This window comes from Selaginella moellendorffii, unplaced genomic scaffold, assembly GCF_000143415.4.
Source record: "Selaginella moellendorffii unplaced genomic scaffold, v1.0 SELMOscaffold_118, whole genome shotgun sequence".
Taxonomy (NCBI): domain Eukaryota; kingdom Viridiplantae; phylum Streptophyta; class Lycopodiopsida; order Selaginellales; family Selaginellaceae; genus Selaginella; species Selaginella moellendorffii.
The window spans coordinates 69,561-84,105 of record NW_003314379.1 but is presented as its reverse complement, the minus strand read 5'-3'; the positions used below and the strand labels follow the sequence as shown (position 1 = coordinate 84,105).

At 45.6% G+C, this 14,545-nt stretch overlaps 1 protein-coding gene and 1 long non-coding RNA gene across 2 annotated transcripts; both read left to right on the top strand.

Moving 5' to 3' along the window:
• The first annotated feature begins 27 nt into the window (after window positions 1-27).
• LOC112342757 lies at window positions 28-1,635 on the top strand. The gene is made up of 2 exons (XM_024665050.1): window positions 28-1,102; window positions 1,155-1,635. Exons 1-2 carry the CDS (start codon window positions 98-100, stop codon window positions 1,569-1,571), a joined length of 1,422 nt encoding a protein of 473 aa, XP_024520818.1. The 5' UTR covers window positions 28-97; the 3' UTR covers window positions 1,572-1,635.
• Window positions 1,636-2,578: 943 nt separating this feature from the next.
• Window positions 2,579-3,174, top strand: LOC112342772. Its single transcript, XR_002991074.1, has 3 exons — window positions 2,579-2,853; window positions 2,908-2,998; window positions 3,077-3,174. It is a non-coding gene; the product is annotated as an uncharacterized LOC112342772 (long non-coding RNA).
• The last annotated feature ends 11,371 nt before the right edge of the window (window positions 3,175-14,545 follow it).

Below are 14,545 nucleotides of genomic sequence, written 5' to 3'. Positions count from 1 at the left end.
TTGGATGCCAGCTCACTAACGACGTGGCAAGCATATAATCTACAGCTGGCTGCCACATTTGTGACACATTGGATTCGGGCTAGGGTTTCTTTACTCGATGGCTAGCAGCATCAAGGAGCGGCGGAGGTGCTTGGACGATCTCCCGGATGAGTTGCTGGTGCGGATCATGTCGCGACTCCTCTCCTCGCGTCACCTGCATTGCTGTGGCCTGGTAAGCAAGAAGTGGAAGGATTTGGCGACGCGGGTCACTCACTTCCGCCTGGATTCGTCAAGCCCTTCCACCGAGGAAGGACTCATCCGCTGGTTCCATCCAGATCATGGCAACAATCTCCGCTACCTGGACATCGCACGCTTCCCCTGCTACCGCAAGAATGCGAGCTCCACTCGCTGGCTACAGGTGCTCGGGAAAACGCTCCACTCGCTACGCCTCCGCCGCCCACCAAAGCAAAAGTTTGAAGACTTTTGGTCCAGCGTCTCGGAGTGTCACGAGCTGCGCTGCCTCCACATATACGCCAACGTTGGCACCGCGTTGCCGCCAACTATGGCTCTCCGCAACCTGCTCTACTGCGTCATCTTCGTCACAGTCGTGGATGTCTGTGCCGTCCAGCAGCTCCTCGAGCAGTGTCCCTCGCTCATCTTCTTCTGCCTGGGGAGTATGGCAGTGCCGGAGGAATCACACGTAGAGCTTCTCAAGAGCAGCAGCCTCGACTGTTTGGAGATTCGAAGTCGCTGTGGCGGCGCTGCCACCATTGCCATTGACATGCCCAAGCTCCGGTGGCTCACTGTCAGCTCAGGGCCGTGCGTGGAGCTGCGGCCTTCGACATGCAACATCGAGTGGGTGCAGTTGCATGGACGTGTTCGCCACCAGGGACTGTGTCACTCATTGAACAAGTTAAAGTCGATCACGCTCAGCAACTCCTTCCGGAGCCCCGCCAATGTGCTGGAGCGTGTGTTGCCATTGGTGCCAAGCTTGGGTGGCGTCAAGGAGTTGAGCTTGCTTGTGGGGGATCACGACTTCCAGCCTCGCTCCTTTAAGCTCGCAGCCTTTCTAGAGCTCTTCCATGGACTTGAAGTCTTGAGAATTGCTCGTACAAGCATCAAGGTAAGTTGATTCGTGTTTAACTCACTGTCACTGATTCGCTTTTTCTTTGCAGGCGCTGAGCCTGGACGAGTGGAGCAGCAGACAATCGCCCTTGATGGTGTTCATCGAGGCAGCATTCAGGAACGAGAGTGGCGGCATCTGGGAGAGCGACGACATAGATTTTCTGTGGGAACTCATGCGGAGCAGCGATTGCGTGAGGCTGCTCGATTTGAGAGGCTTCGTTTACAGGGATGAGCCTCCTGACTTTCGGCCGCAAGTTCCTGCCGCTTTTGAGGAGCTCTCGCAAGCTTTTCCTGGTCGTATCAAGGCACATCCGTTGCTCTTTGATGTGCCTGCGCAGTGTCGGATGCTGTGGCGCACCCAGGAAGCTAGATTCAAGTCGGAGCCTCCATACACAGCAATCCAGCACTGGTGCAACCACATGCATTCTATGGAAACATCCGCATTTGAAGGCTGTGCTTGGCAGTGACAAAAATGTATGTACATTGATCAAGCCAACTTAAAAGGAGATGCTCTAGATTCTTGAAAAGTTTCATCGGGAACATCACTTCTTCGGAAGTTAACCTGGGGTAGACGTAAGGTATTTCTCAGTGCCTTCTGGCATGACCTCGCCACTTTGCTGAGGCTGGCTACGAGGATACCAACCTTGGACACGATAACAGGAGCTTTAGGATCACACGACTTGGATTTTATACGTCACTGGCTGCAATTGACGTCGGGAAGGAGTTCAACTCATCGTTGGTACCAAAAGTACCTGTGAGCGTACGTACCGTCGAGCTCTGATTAAAGGAATGCGATTAGGAATTCTATGAATTCATCATGCCAAGCATTGTTTCAAGTTCCACGGTTCGATCCCTTCTTACGATTATGAAAAGATAGCTTAGAGGAGGTTTAGGAGCGGAGGTGGACGAGGATAGGAGCAGCAACAGGGAGTGGTGGACAAGGACGTCTACCTCTTTGAGGTATGCAAGCTCAAAGGCGACGAGCGAGCCATTGCTCTGGGCGATGAGGCTATCGACTGCTGAGTGCCAGTACTGCCTTCGAAAAACTTCACGCTCGAGAGGCCGAATCGTGAGCTCTTCTCGAGTTTGCGCGGTTGGAGCTCCCAAAGTCCGACGAAGGAGCTCCAAGCTGAGCTTGATCTCTTCCAAAGCCGTTGGACTCGATTCTTCTACACTTCTATGCCATGTGGCATACCTCAGGCCCTGGACATGTCAGGCCCCGGACATATCAGGCCCTAGATATGTCGGGCGCTGAAGATGGATCCCAGGAGGTAGTTGTCCTTGTCCTTGTGCGAGGCGGGATGTAGACACTCTGGATGCAGGCCACCTGCGTGGGTGTGGAGCTGGGCACCCAAGGTCTAGCCTCGGCTGCCCAACACTTGCATCCCCCACTTGCATCCTTCCAGTGCTCGCGGCCTGCCAAGGTGAAGGCGATGTCGCTGCAATCCGTGGCGGTGGAACTCGAGGCAGCATAGCATCGCAATGATCAGGGATTGCTCTACAAAAGGCTGAAACACCACCGTTACTACCACGGCCACAACGACCACCACCGTCGAGAAAAATGATCAGATGCTAGATTCCACCATCGAAGCAGAGCCCATAGTAGAGGAGCTCGTACAAGTGGAGATCAAGGACACTATTGTGGCAGAACTACCGGAGGTTCCAGTCGATGTCTTTCTTTTCGTTCGATGAAGCAGAAGAGTTTTCGCCGTCTTCACTCTTCTCGGGGGATCAAGGTCAAAGCAAGAGGTATGCGTCGAGGTGCATGCGTGGTCTTTAATTTTTGTATTGCATGATGTGCAGGTCAATGAAGAGGAGGCCTCTCTCTTTGATGTTTTGTGGCTGCTCTTGGCAAGCGTGGTCTTTGTTCCCGTTTTTCAAAAGGTTCCTGGAGGTAGTGCGTTTTACAATGACAAGAAAATCAACTGCTCCCTGACTCTCTCGGATGTGTTTTTACTGGTAAGTCTTACAGGAAGTCCTGTCCTAGGGTATTTGGCCGCTGGGGTGCTAATTGGTCCGCACTCGCTCCATCTAATCCGAAATGTACACAGAACCAAAGCTATTGCTGAATCTGGCGTTGCCTTTCTACTTTTTAACATTGGCCTCAAAGTATTGCTGCTTTCTCTTCGTCAATACTACTTAACGTAAACTTTCTGGTAGGTGTTTTATAACTTCCATTAAGCTCGATGAGAAAATATGTCTTTGGCTGAGTTAAGTACTTCCCCTAGTAGTAAAGGATTTGAATGATGACCAAATGCCTAGGGAAGATGGAATGCTATAAACATTTTATAAAGCAACTGGGAATGGATAGGGCTGGAAGTTTTAAGCACTTGGAACGAGGTGATGCATATAAGAAAATGGCTGTGAAGAGCATTTGACAAGATTATTGCACTTATCCTAAAAAAGTAGACAACATATTAACTAAAGATTGTGGATTGCAGATGGCACTAATTCTGCTAGATTATGAGAAGGCATAAGATAGTTTTTACAAAATACAATGAAAAAAATTGGTATTCCAGATAAATTCATAAGATGTACAGTTAAATGCATCAAGCAAAGTCACAATAAATGGGGCTGTTGGCAACACAATTAAGTTACAACAATCAGTAAGACAAAGATGTCCATTGGCTCCTTTCTTATTTTTATTTGTGGCCAATGCATTAAAATTATATATAGCAAGAGGACTTTCTAGAAAAACCACCTTTTAAAAAAAACCTTATTCTTATCATCATTGCTTCAGATTCTAATATTCTTTATCTAGCTTTTATGACACAATAAGTCACAAGTTGGAAGAAGTGTGAAGCCTGGTGAAGAACTCATGCAGTTTTACCAAAAAGTGTCTCTTTTGGTTTGGGGCTGTTCTCAAACTTGGTTCTCCTGAATTAGTAAGCTATACTTGAAGGAGCTTCAGAGTATAACACTTTTGTGGCAGATGAATATATAGTTGAAAAAACTCATATTAATATGAGTTTCTAGTTTTATATACTATATGCATGTAGTGAATTCTGAGTTTTTTCTATAATATATAAATACTCATTAGAAGGACAAAAAAAGTGCACACATTTCTTTTGATTGGCATTTGACTGGAAGCTCCTGGCTGTTGTTTAGGTGTTTGATCTCCTGGAAACGAGACGACAATTAGCAACTTGGAGCAAGGAAATGGACTTGCATACCTGATCAAGCTTGAGCTTTTCCTGGAGAAGCAGCTGAATCTCTTGCACATCAAGTCAGTCATCTAGAAGGAATCGTGCTGGTTTCAGTAAGTATTCAATCAAAACTAACTATGTTGTAATGTTAAGCACCTCATATTTTTCTGTCCCTTGATAGATACTAGAAAATAAAACTATCAAAGCAACAAAGTGAAAACATCACAAGATATAGCAAATAACGCATGATGTATAAACCACGCAAAGCTCAAGCATCAACTTGACTTATGAGTATCAAATCAAATCGAGAAAACAGTTCAAACATTAATCTACTTGCTGCAGCTTTTGTGGAGAAGTACAACAAATATCTTAATGACATACAAAAGAAAAAAGCTTTAAAAACTTTTAACCACTGTCCTTTATTCCAGCCAAGAGGTTAGTGACCTTCCTCTTCAATGTCTCCTAGCAACTTGGAGCATGTTGGGCCTCCTGGCTGGATGCAAAGGCTCGCCACTTGCAATACCTGGCCGAGAATCTCCACTTTCCAGGGGTGATTGATCTCCTTGCCCTGCCCCCAGAGCTCATCCACAACCAACACCATGGTTTGCCACAACGGCATTGGCAGCTAATCCGGCATGATCACATGTTGTTAGGATTCTATCCCTTACACCCTAAGCCAGTTGATTAAAGGAGTGATCACTTGATTTCAAGGCCCTTTCTTTATTCTATTATTTTGACCTGGTGCCTAACAATCCTCTTGGTTCCACCTTCCAGTCACCTTCTTTTAGGGTCTACCAAACCTCTAGATCCACTGTGTTAAATATATCTTTAGAATATTTTTGCCCCACTTGTCAGCCCAAGAGAATCAAATTAAGCTCTAATATTAATGTTATAATCCAGTGCAAAAAGACAAAAATCTAATCTTCCTAGACTACATTATACTTTCTTTTCACCACCCAACCACCCCCAAACTACCTCAAAAACTCCATTATAAACCCTAGGATAAGTTAAGTCCCTTACCTTAATATGCCTTAATATACTCTTGAGCCTCCCTTTGACTTGCGTTGACCACATGGTCAAAGTTGGTGCCTAACATATGTAAGGCCCGTTGGAGATGTCCATTCCAACACCTCAGCTCCTTGGCCAAACTTGACCCAGATCAGGTTGCCTCCCTCCACATCCTTGACCCCAGTGCCACTCAAGATATCCCGCAGGATCACTCCATAGCTGTACGCATCCCCCCTAAAACTCATAGAACAGACACTGCATTTAGCAGTCCCCAGCGTTTTCGGCCATGATGCTCCCCCAGCAGCTTTGGCAAAAGCCACAAACACAGGAGCACGTCTGAGGAACAACAGACACACTAACACAGCCATAGCCACCACACAACATGTCTCCCATTGGGACTGAGCACCTCTTGAGTTATGGAGACTCAAACTCCAGCTGAGATCCACACCAGCTATCTCCTCCAGCTGGAGCTCAGCTGCAAGCTTCTCCTAGTTGCTGACTCTCCTGTCTGTCAGGACGGAAATGCTGATTGCTGCCCCACAGAACCGGAGAGAGAAGCTTGATTTGATCGATTGGGCTGCGGCCGCCACTACCTGGGAGTATCTCCATCCTGTGAAGGATTCCGCACACCTCGGCCCACCAAAACCAGTGAATACACAATCACGGGGAACCCCTTGGTGGGGATCGCCAATTACGTACTCTGCCCACCATTCTCCCCACATGCACAATTCTCCCTTGGATCATGAAAGTAGAGAATCCTTTAATTATCCCACAAGTTCAATTGATTTTCAGAATCAGTCATAGCAGCACGTGCAGTTTCCTCGTCTTACCAGAAAGCTCAATCCTTGTCACCATGTCGTTGTAGTACTCATCCACTGCAAATTTGACTGCGTCAAACACAGAAACTGGCTTTGCATCGGTCAAATCTCCTACCGAGTGGGAGATGGTCTCGATGCTGGCACCATCCCAACAGACAGACCGTGATATCCGGAAGCTCCGCCAGATAGCGCGGCAACCACGGTAAAACCATCGATACGGATCGATACGGAAGCACAACACGGCATTTCTTCCCCATGACCTAATTGCAACTGTTTGCCCTGACCTAACCTAATCAGACATAGGCGGCAAAGGTCGTTAAAGCCATATTAGCAAGGTTGCTGGATCAGGTGGTTATTGGGGATTTCTCTTTAGCACAAAATCAATCTCTAGATGTGCAGGCGGTTGTGTATCAGCTGCGTTTCAAGAGTAGAACCGATGGCGAAATCGTACTTAGTGAATTGGATCGCAGAGATCTACTCGTTAGTCTGGTCAAGCCTGACTTATTAGAACCAGGAAGCTTGAAATTAGATTGCACTCCTTGTGTAACTCCTCTACATATATGTTTTATTCCACAGTAAAAGCAATCCTTTTGAAGTAATGACTTTTCATCGAGGTGCTTGATGCTGATCTCGCCGCTCACGAAGTGCTTGCGCGTCACCTCCAGGGCCTCCCACACGATGAGCTTCTCATCTCCAGCGCCTTGCATGTCGTCGATGCCAAACACGTACTTGCCTATATCTCCTCAAAGTAAGCCGGGATGAACTTCACGGTGGACAGGATCTCGGCCGACAGCTCGATCACCTGGTTGAACCCCTTCTCCCAGGAAACGCCCACTACGTTGAGCCTCTTGCTCTGGAGCCGCGGATCAAACATGTGCGACTGCCCGAGCTCCAAGTCTTGAAGCCGGCCGACCCGGCGAGAGCCCGGCAATCTGGGAGGAGCGATGATGTCAAATGGAATCCAACTTACTGGAATGGACTGACCTGGACGATGGAGCGAGCTTGTAGTAGAGCCTTTGCTTGTGGAGGATGTCCAGTAGCTTAGCCAGATGATCCAGGGGTAGAGATGGCTTGCAGTGGGGAATGTCCGTGGCCACCTTGAGCACTGCCTCAACGAGAGGTGAGGATTCCATAGAAAGCTTAGCACGAACATCATACCTTGGCGCGAAACCTTTGCAAGTCCACAAGCTCACAGTTAGTGCACGCGTGGTTGAGAACAATCAACAAGTGAATTATGCAGGATATATCAGCACCACATCGCATACAGAGGAGCAAAAGTTAAAACATTTTTTAGTATTAGGTACCACCGAGATTTGAACTCAGGTTACTGGATTCAGAGTCGAGTGTCACTACCAACCATTTGGACATAATCCGATGCTTAGTTTATCATCTACGATTACGGACTGTCTATCAGAGCATGGAATTTTTCAACGCCGTCGGTGGTCAGTATTTTGCAAATTTGCAAGGTTCCGCCGAGATTTGAACTCCAGATACTGGATGCAGAGTCCAGTGTCATGCCTACAATAACACGGATCAAACTAAAATTTTCGAATGTCTGGCTGATGGCCAACAAGTTGTTAAGTCGAGAACTACCGCTAGTCACTCAGATCTCTCCTATCTTGTTGTAAACGAAGGAATGTTGCAAAAGAAGACGTGCTTTACAGAAACATGCGGCGGAACCTTCCAAAAACCAATGAATATGTATGTTCAGATTCTGACTGATTCATATGACATACTGAACACAGCGTTGCTCTTTCAGATCTGGTCGAAACAGTTGATAACCAACAAAAAAAAAAGAGACTTACGAATCGACAGGAGGAAAAGCCTTCACATTATTTAATGATACAATAAGTGCTGTTGATCTTATTGTGAAGAAAGCGAGAGCTTCAAAAGACGTGGCTTGTTGCAGTTGTATGGATTTGTGTTTTTCTTCTTCGTCATTTCAGTTTTTGAATGATATGAACTGATTTAGGATCAAAGCCGAGTCAACATGCTTGAGATCTATGTGGTTCTGAAGATCGAAGACGGAAATCCAGACTGCTGTGTGGTCCTCCTGCTGCTTGAAGTTGAATTTGGATTTGTACTGGGGAGAGAACTGCTCTGACCAGTTCCTGCACATACTCCGAGCTACGGATGTAAATAGTATCCAGAGTTGATCGCCGGGGTCACTGCTGGGCAACTGGAAGGGGCGTTCCGAAGACGTTTGGTATGACAGAAGTGTGTTCCGACTGTGGTTTCGGGAGCTCTGCAGCCTCTTCGTCCAGTATGATAGTTTTCCTGCTTCCGGATCTGATATCAATCTTTGATTGTCGTCTTCTGCTGCTACTTGATTTGCTGGTTTGCATCTTCTCCTGCTCCAGTACCCCAATCTAGCCATCATCTCCTTTGCTATCAGATGCGCGATTTCTTGAATTCTGCTTTGCGATTAACGGTAAACTCATTGCAAAACACTGAAATCATCACAACTCACACTCCACTATCCAGAACGTACTGAGTGATCCCAACTAGCCTCCGCAGGATTCTTTCATCCCGGAGCACGAGGTTCCTGGACTTCCTCCAGTTTTGATAGCCAGCTTCAGGGTAAAGCTCGGATGTAGTAACGATGTATACCTTGACCCTGTGAGGAGGAATTCCAAACTTGTGCATCACCTTCAACATTGCTGCGTACTTGAGGCCATGCGCATGCCTTGCAGAACTGAGGGTCACTTGGTACACCTCCAAAACGTCTAGCCGACCCGCCAGTCGCACAATCTTCATAGCATCGATTGTTTCTTCAACAGCAGACTCTGGCCAGATGATCTGATTCACAGGAGCAGCAACTGGTAAGCTTTCCAGTTTTGGAACTTCGAAAGGCTGTCCGAAATTGAACACCATCTCCTGGTCATCCAGGCTTGTATCTTCATAGACTTGGCGAACCTTGAATCGCTGAACTCCGCGAGCCAGTGACTTGAATTCGTGCTGAAATACATTGCCCTTGCAACCATTTACACCGTGCGCTGCCAAACCCTTGAAGGACAGGAACAGCCGTAATGCCCCACTTGTTGACTCTTTAAGCTTCTTTCGGGCAGCCTCGGACAGGTACGGAGAAGCAAACATGTACTCGTAGCTGGCGTATCCCTGTTTCACCCTCTGGTGCACTACCTTGTGGGATGGATGGTCTCCATCAGCCACCTGCCTGCCCACCAATTCAACTGTCTGCTGTACGGACTGCAAACCTCTTACTACTTCATCCAAGTCTACGTGCGGCTTCTCCAGCACAAACCCAGCCGTGCCACCCCATTTCTTGTACCGCTCTTTCACAACATCTAGTGTCAGCTTCTTTCTTGCTTCAAGCAAGGCAATCAACTTCGCATTCTCCACAGCAGCTTCCTGAAGATGTGCGAGAGCTGGCAGTCTCGGATCAAATATCTCCTGCCAAGCCAGTGCGATCTCCGCAGCAGACCAGACCGGTAGCAAGACAAGATCTCCACGGCCATCCTTCTCGTAATCCTGGAAGTTGAGCAGCTTGGGGATGGTGGCAAGTAATGACTTGCAGCTGAATGAAGGGACGTCAGGCATCTTGCCATCCACCAAAAAGTAGACTTCGGGGTCGTATAGAACGGACTTGTTTCTCAGCTTCAGACACGCGTAAGCCTCGCCAGTACCCGGCGCTTCCACAGGCTGCGGTTCAAATAGGAAGAAATCTCCTCCCTTGGTCTGTAGTGCAATGGCTTTCCTCTGCTTCATTAAACTGAGCAGCATGCAGATGATAAAGGCGGTCTTGCCAATCCCAGGCACTCCAACTAGCAGAACTGCCTTAACTCCGGCGTCCCAACGTGCCTGCACCCTTTCCTGAAGACTCACATAGCTCCGCCTCTCTAAGATCTTGGTGCCACTAGTCTTGCACCAAATCCTCTCTACGGCCCGCTTAGACCGCTTTGATGAGAACACGTACATTTTCAGCTCCAGCAGTCCTGCTATGAACAACACTCAGACAGGAATCGTCAGAGTAATGCTCAACTTACCCGGCTGAGCAGGTTCCGGTAGATCATTATAAGCATTCTCCATCATTTCCAATTCTTCGCCTAGGTCCTGAATTCATGCGGAACGTGAGAAAGAAAAAGAAAACAACAGTCTCACCTCTTCGTCTGGAGCTTGCTCAATTATTTCCTCCTCAGAATCAGGAGGAGGACCAATCGGACTGTACTGAGCAGGCAGCTCCAGGATTTCATTCTCTTGCCGCAGAGCGACGGTCACCTCCGTACACTCAAAACCCCACTCCAATGTGCAGTCGTCTTCCACTGCACAAGAAGGATGTGAACACAAAACCACAAAGGGAAGACACACCATACCATGGTCTGTGGCGTCAGGCCTCATATAGTCGCGAAGCGCAATGCAAAAGAGAGCCGAAAGGTGGCAGCGGAGAGACCTGAAGTTGACATTGGCTAGGTCATCCAGCTTATGGAACCCCGCATTTGCCAGCCTCTTGACACCATCTTCCAGTTTGCGGTGGGAAGGATACCTTGAACTGAGAAACTCATGAATGCTCTCAGACTCGCGCTTCGGAGCCATGAAACCCTAGAACCCTAGCCGCAACACTTGGCCTAAGCCCTAGCCGCAACACCGTCTGATGCAGATTCTCCGAATTTCCAGACCGTGCAGGAGACAGTGCGGCAGGGATCGACTCGAGCTGCCGAGAAATTTGAAATATATCTTGTGAAACCACTAACAACGGGAAAATTCGTTAAGCATGAAACAAAACCAGTATTCCGTGGTCACTCGTAATAACTTAGTCCCAGTAAATATGCTTTTTCAGACCCCTATACGAATTTCTGAAAATTTGATGTTTTTTCAGGCCTGTAATTTTTATAGTAAATTTTAAAACATGTACCATAGATTATTTCAAAATTTGTGTTGTATCTGTATAATTATACATTTAATAGGTCATATTTGATACATTTAAAGTGTTTAAGATATTAATTTATTTTTTCTAGTTTAAGCATAACTAGGAAAAAATAAATTAATATCATAAACACTTTGATTAAGCCTGTATTAAAACTGAAATTTGGAATTTGAATAGGATGTAATTGGGATTGAATGCTGAATTCAATTATTCAAATTCAGTTTGTATGTAAAGAAAGGCTGCATGGTGGATCTGTTCTTCCTCTTCGCTAATTTTTTCTAGGGTTCATAGGATTGGAGTGATGCGCTTTGGCAGCATGTATTTTTGGTCACGATCAACTTGCACAGGTGTGTTTGTTGATATAAAAGACCATATTAAAAGCAGCTAGATGAGGCAACTCTAAACAGCAACAAGTTATGAAATATCACTCCACTTTCAAGCACCATTTCAGGGGCTGGGTACTGATATTCAATTAGCCAGACAGTCTTTAGTCTTTCTACTTTTCAGTTATGTATACTTGTCACCAAGCTGCTTGGTATTTAGGGAGCCAAGTCACTGTTGACTTGAGAATATTTTATTAGAATAATTGTTGCCATCTAAAGAATATTCCCTCATTTATATTGCTGTTTAAAACATATAACTAAGAATATGTTATCGATTTTTAAGTTTATATTTAAGGTTAGTACTAACCTTGAAAGTTAGTATTATAATATAATACTAAAGTTTTTTTAAGATTAAGTATTTGAACTATATTTGTATGTTTAAGATTTTTAGGGACAATACAACTATAAAGTGGAAGTTTTCATTGATGATTGGGAAGGCTTAATAACAAATGTTGATGTCTATCTCTGTCTAGCAAACTCCAATGACATTTTCCTTAATTTTCAATTTTGCAGTGAAGCAGGCCACCAACAACAAGTGTGTAAGCAGTAAAAGTTTCACTGTTAGTCAATGAGTGAGAGATCCAGTTATGGAGAGGGCAATGAACGAATTTAAGTTGAAGGATCATTGGACATTTAAATTGTAATCATGAGGCTCTTACACTTTCAAAAGAGAAGTCCCAACTTTGGAGGCAAAGACAGTCAAAGACAATAGATTAAGCAAATTTGATAAAACGCATGACACAAACTTAGTGCACTTGAAGAGCAAATGATTTTGTGAATGATTTCATTATAAGTTGTGGTAGGAGCTTTTAGTTGGTGGTGTCATATGAGTTGGTACAACTTTAGAAACAAGAGCTTTAAAACTTTAACCCCACTTGACAACTTCACTCAGTAAGCCACTTTATTGATACGTTCTAAGATTTTGTAGGGATTTGAATACATAAGGGACAATTTGTCACTTCTCCCATCTCTTAAAGACACAATAGTTGTACAACTCTATGATAATAAATAGTACTTGCACATAAACCAAGTCACCAACTTTGAACTCTTTAAAAGTAATTCCATGGATACATTTTTTGCCTCATCATCCATCTTAGATCCTTGAGATCCAAGTAAATCAAGCTTAGAAGCTGTCCTGAAATTATGACCATACATTGCAAAGTGTTATATTGGTGCCACTATACTGAGTGTTATAGACAAACTCCACAAGGAATAAGAATTTATCCTATTATCCTTGTTGTCTATGAATAGTGCACCTTATTAGCATGTCCTTAATTGATTTGCTCAGTTTTACCATTTGTTTAAGGATATCCCCACTAATTGGCTTGATGCCAATCTTCATGAGCTTCACAAAAAAAAACATGCTCCAAATAAACTGCAATTATGTTCACATTCTTTGCTCCTTTTTTCAAAGGAATCAACATTATAGACATGGTCAAACAATCCATAATGACCCAAGCTTGCTTGTTTTGCCTTGTGTTCTTGGCAAACGCATAATAAAATCCATGGATATGCTCATCTATTTGTCCTCTGAGATAAGGAATAATAGCAAAAGTTCCATTTACTTTTCCCTTGGCACTTTAACTTATTGAATTTTTTTGCATATCTTGCAATATTTGAGTTATCAGTGAGTTAGTCATTTTTTATGTCCTTCCAAAAAAAATTTACATTTGATAAACTCATACATTTTCCTCCCCCCAAAATGACTAACCTCTGGGCAATCATGATCTTAGATATGGTGGGAAATAAAGTTGGGGTCATTTGTTTGTAGTGGATCTTTTAATCTTCAAATTAAGACCACAAGATAAAAAATAATTGTTGATAACAATCACATTATCTCTAAGTATGAGCCAATAGCTAGGGGATAGTGGCACAAGTGCCTTGATTTGGACTTCCTAAGAGGTCTTTTAACCTAGTATTACTCAAGCCCAAGATTACTTATACAAGTGCATGCAGCCAGACTAGGTATCCCAACCAGCCATGCCTTAGGGCATAGCCCCTCGGGGACAATATAATGTTTACGGTTTACAATTTATAAATGTGTGTCAATGATCTTTCAATAGGTTCACCTACTAAAAACTTCTCCTTCCTCTAAATGATAAGGTTTAATGAGCTTTTCACATGCACCCCCATGTGATTGAGCTCACCCAATTTCAAGATAAGGGAATTGCTCACTTGAATCCAAACTTAGTGGTTACACTAGGAACATCAATTCATTAAACATTATAAGTAAGTGGAGCCATCACCCATTAGAGATAATACAAGAGGAGAAAATTTTGCTATACTATAGAGTGACTAATCTTTTTGCCAGATAGGAATGTAAGGAACCAACTCGCCGAGGTGTCGTAGGCTAAAGAAACCCCGAAAGCATGACCAAAATGACAAAGAGTTCATCGGATGGGACCAAGTCGAAGATCGAGGCCAAGACCGACTCTAGGACCGAGTTCGAGATAGAGTCCGGAATCGAGTCCGAGACCAACTCGGGGACCGAGTTCGAGTCCGAGTTCGAGACCGAGTTCGAGACGGAGTCCGAGATCCGAAATCGGGTCCGAGACCGAGTCCGAAGTCGAGTCCGAGGTCGGGTCCGAGATCGAGTCCGAGATCGAGTCCGAGATCGAGTCCAAGACCGAATCCGAAGTCGGATCCGAAATCGGATCCGAGATCGAGCCAGAGACTAAGTCCAAATACTAATACGGGTCAAGGGGTGAAAGCCCAATGCGTGCGTCTCCCAGGGGGGGGGGGGGGGGCTGCAGGGGGTTCCAAAAGTATAGTAGGGATAGTGAGGTCCAGGAACCAATTTAGAAGGGACTCTCCAGTGGGGCTCCCAAACTGACTTGAGGTTGGGACTGGGACCGAGGGGCCTTGGGTGGGAGTGAGCATGGACTTGGTTGGTGCCGGAGGGGCCATCCAAAGAAGTGCTCAAGAGCAGCTCCCACTCCCGAAAGGGAAACCGACTGCGATGCTCCCGGCTCATGTGGAGTGGTGCCCCACTTGAGTACCATGCGGCTCATTGGTCTTCGCCCTTCCTAGGGGCTTGGGCCTTCCTTCGGGATGGAAGTGGGGGGCGAGAGGTACCCATACCGGGCCGCTAGGCCACGGTGTTTCGCCCCGGCGTCCCGAAGCAAGTGTTGCACTCAAGACTTGGGATTTAGAGGGTCCCATGATCAAGTCTTGTGGTACCAAGGGATGTTAGGAACCTGGAAG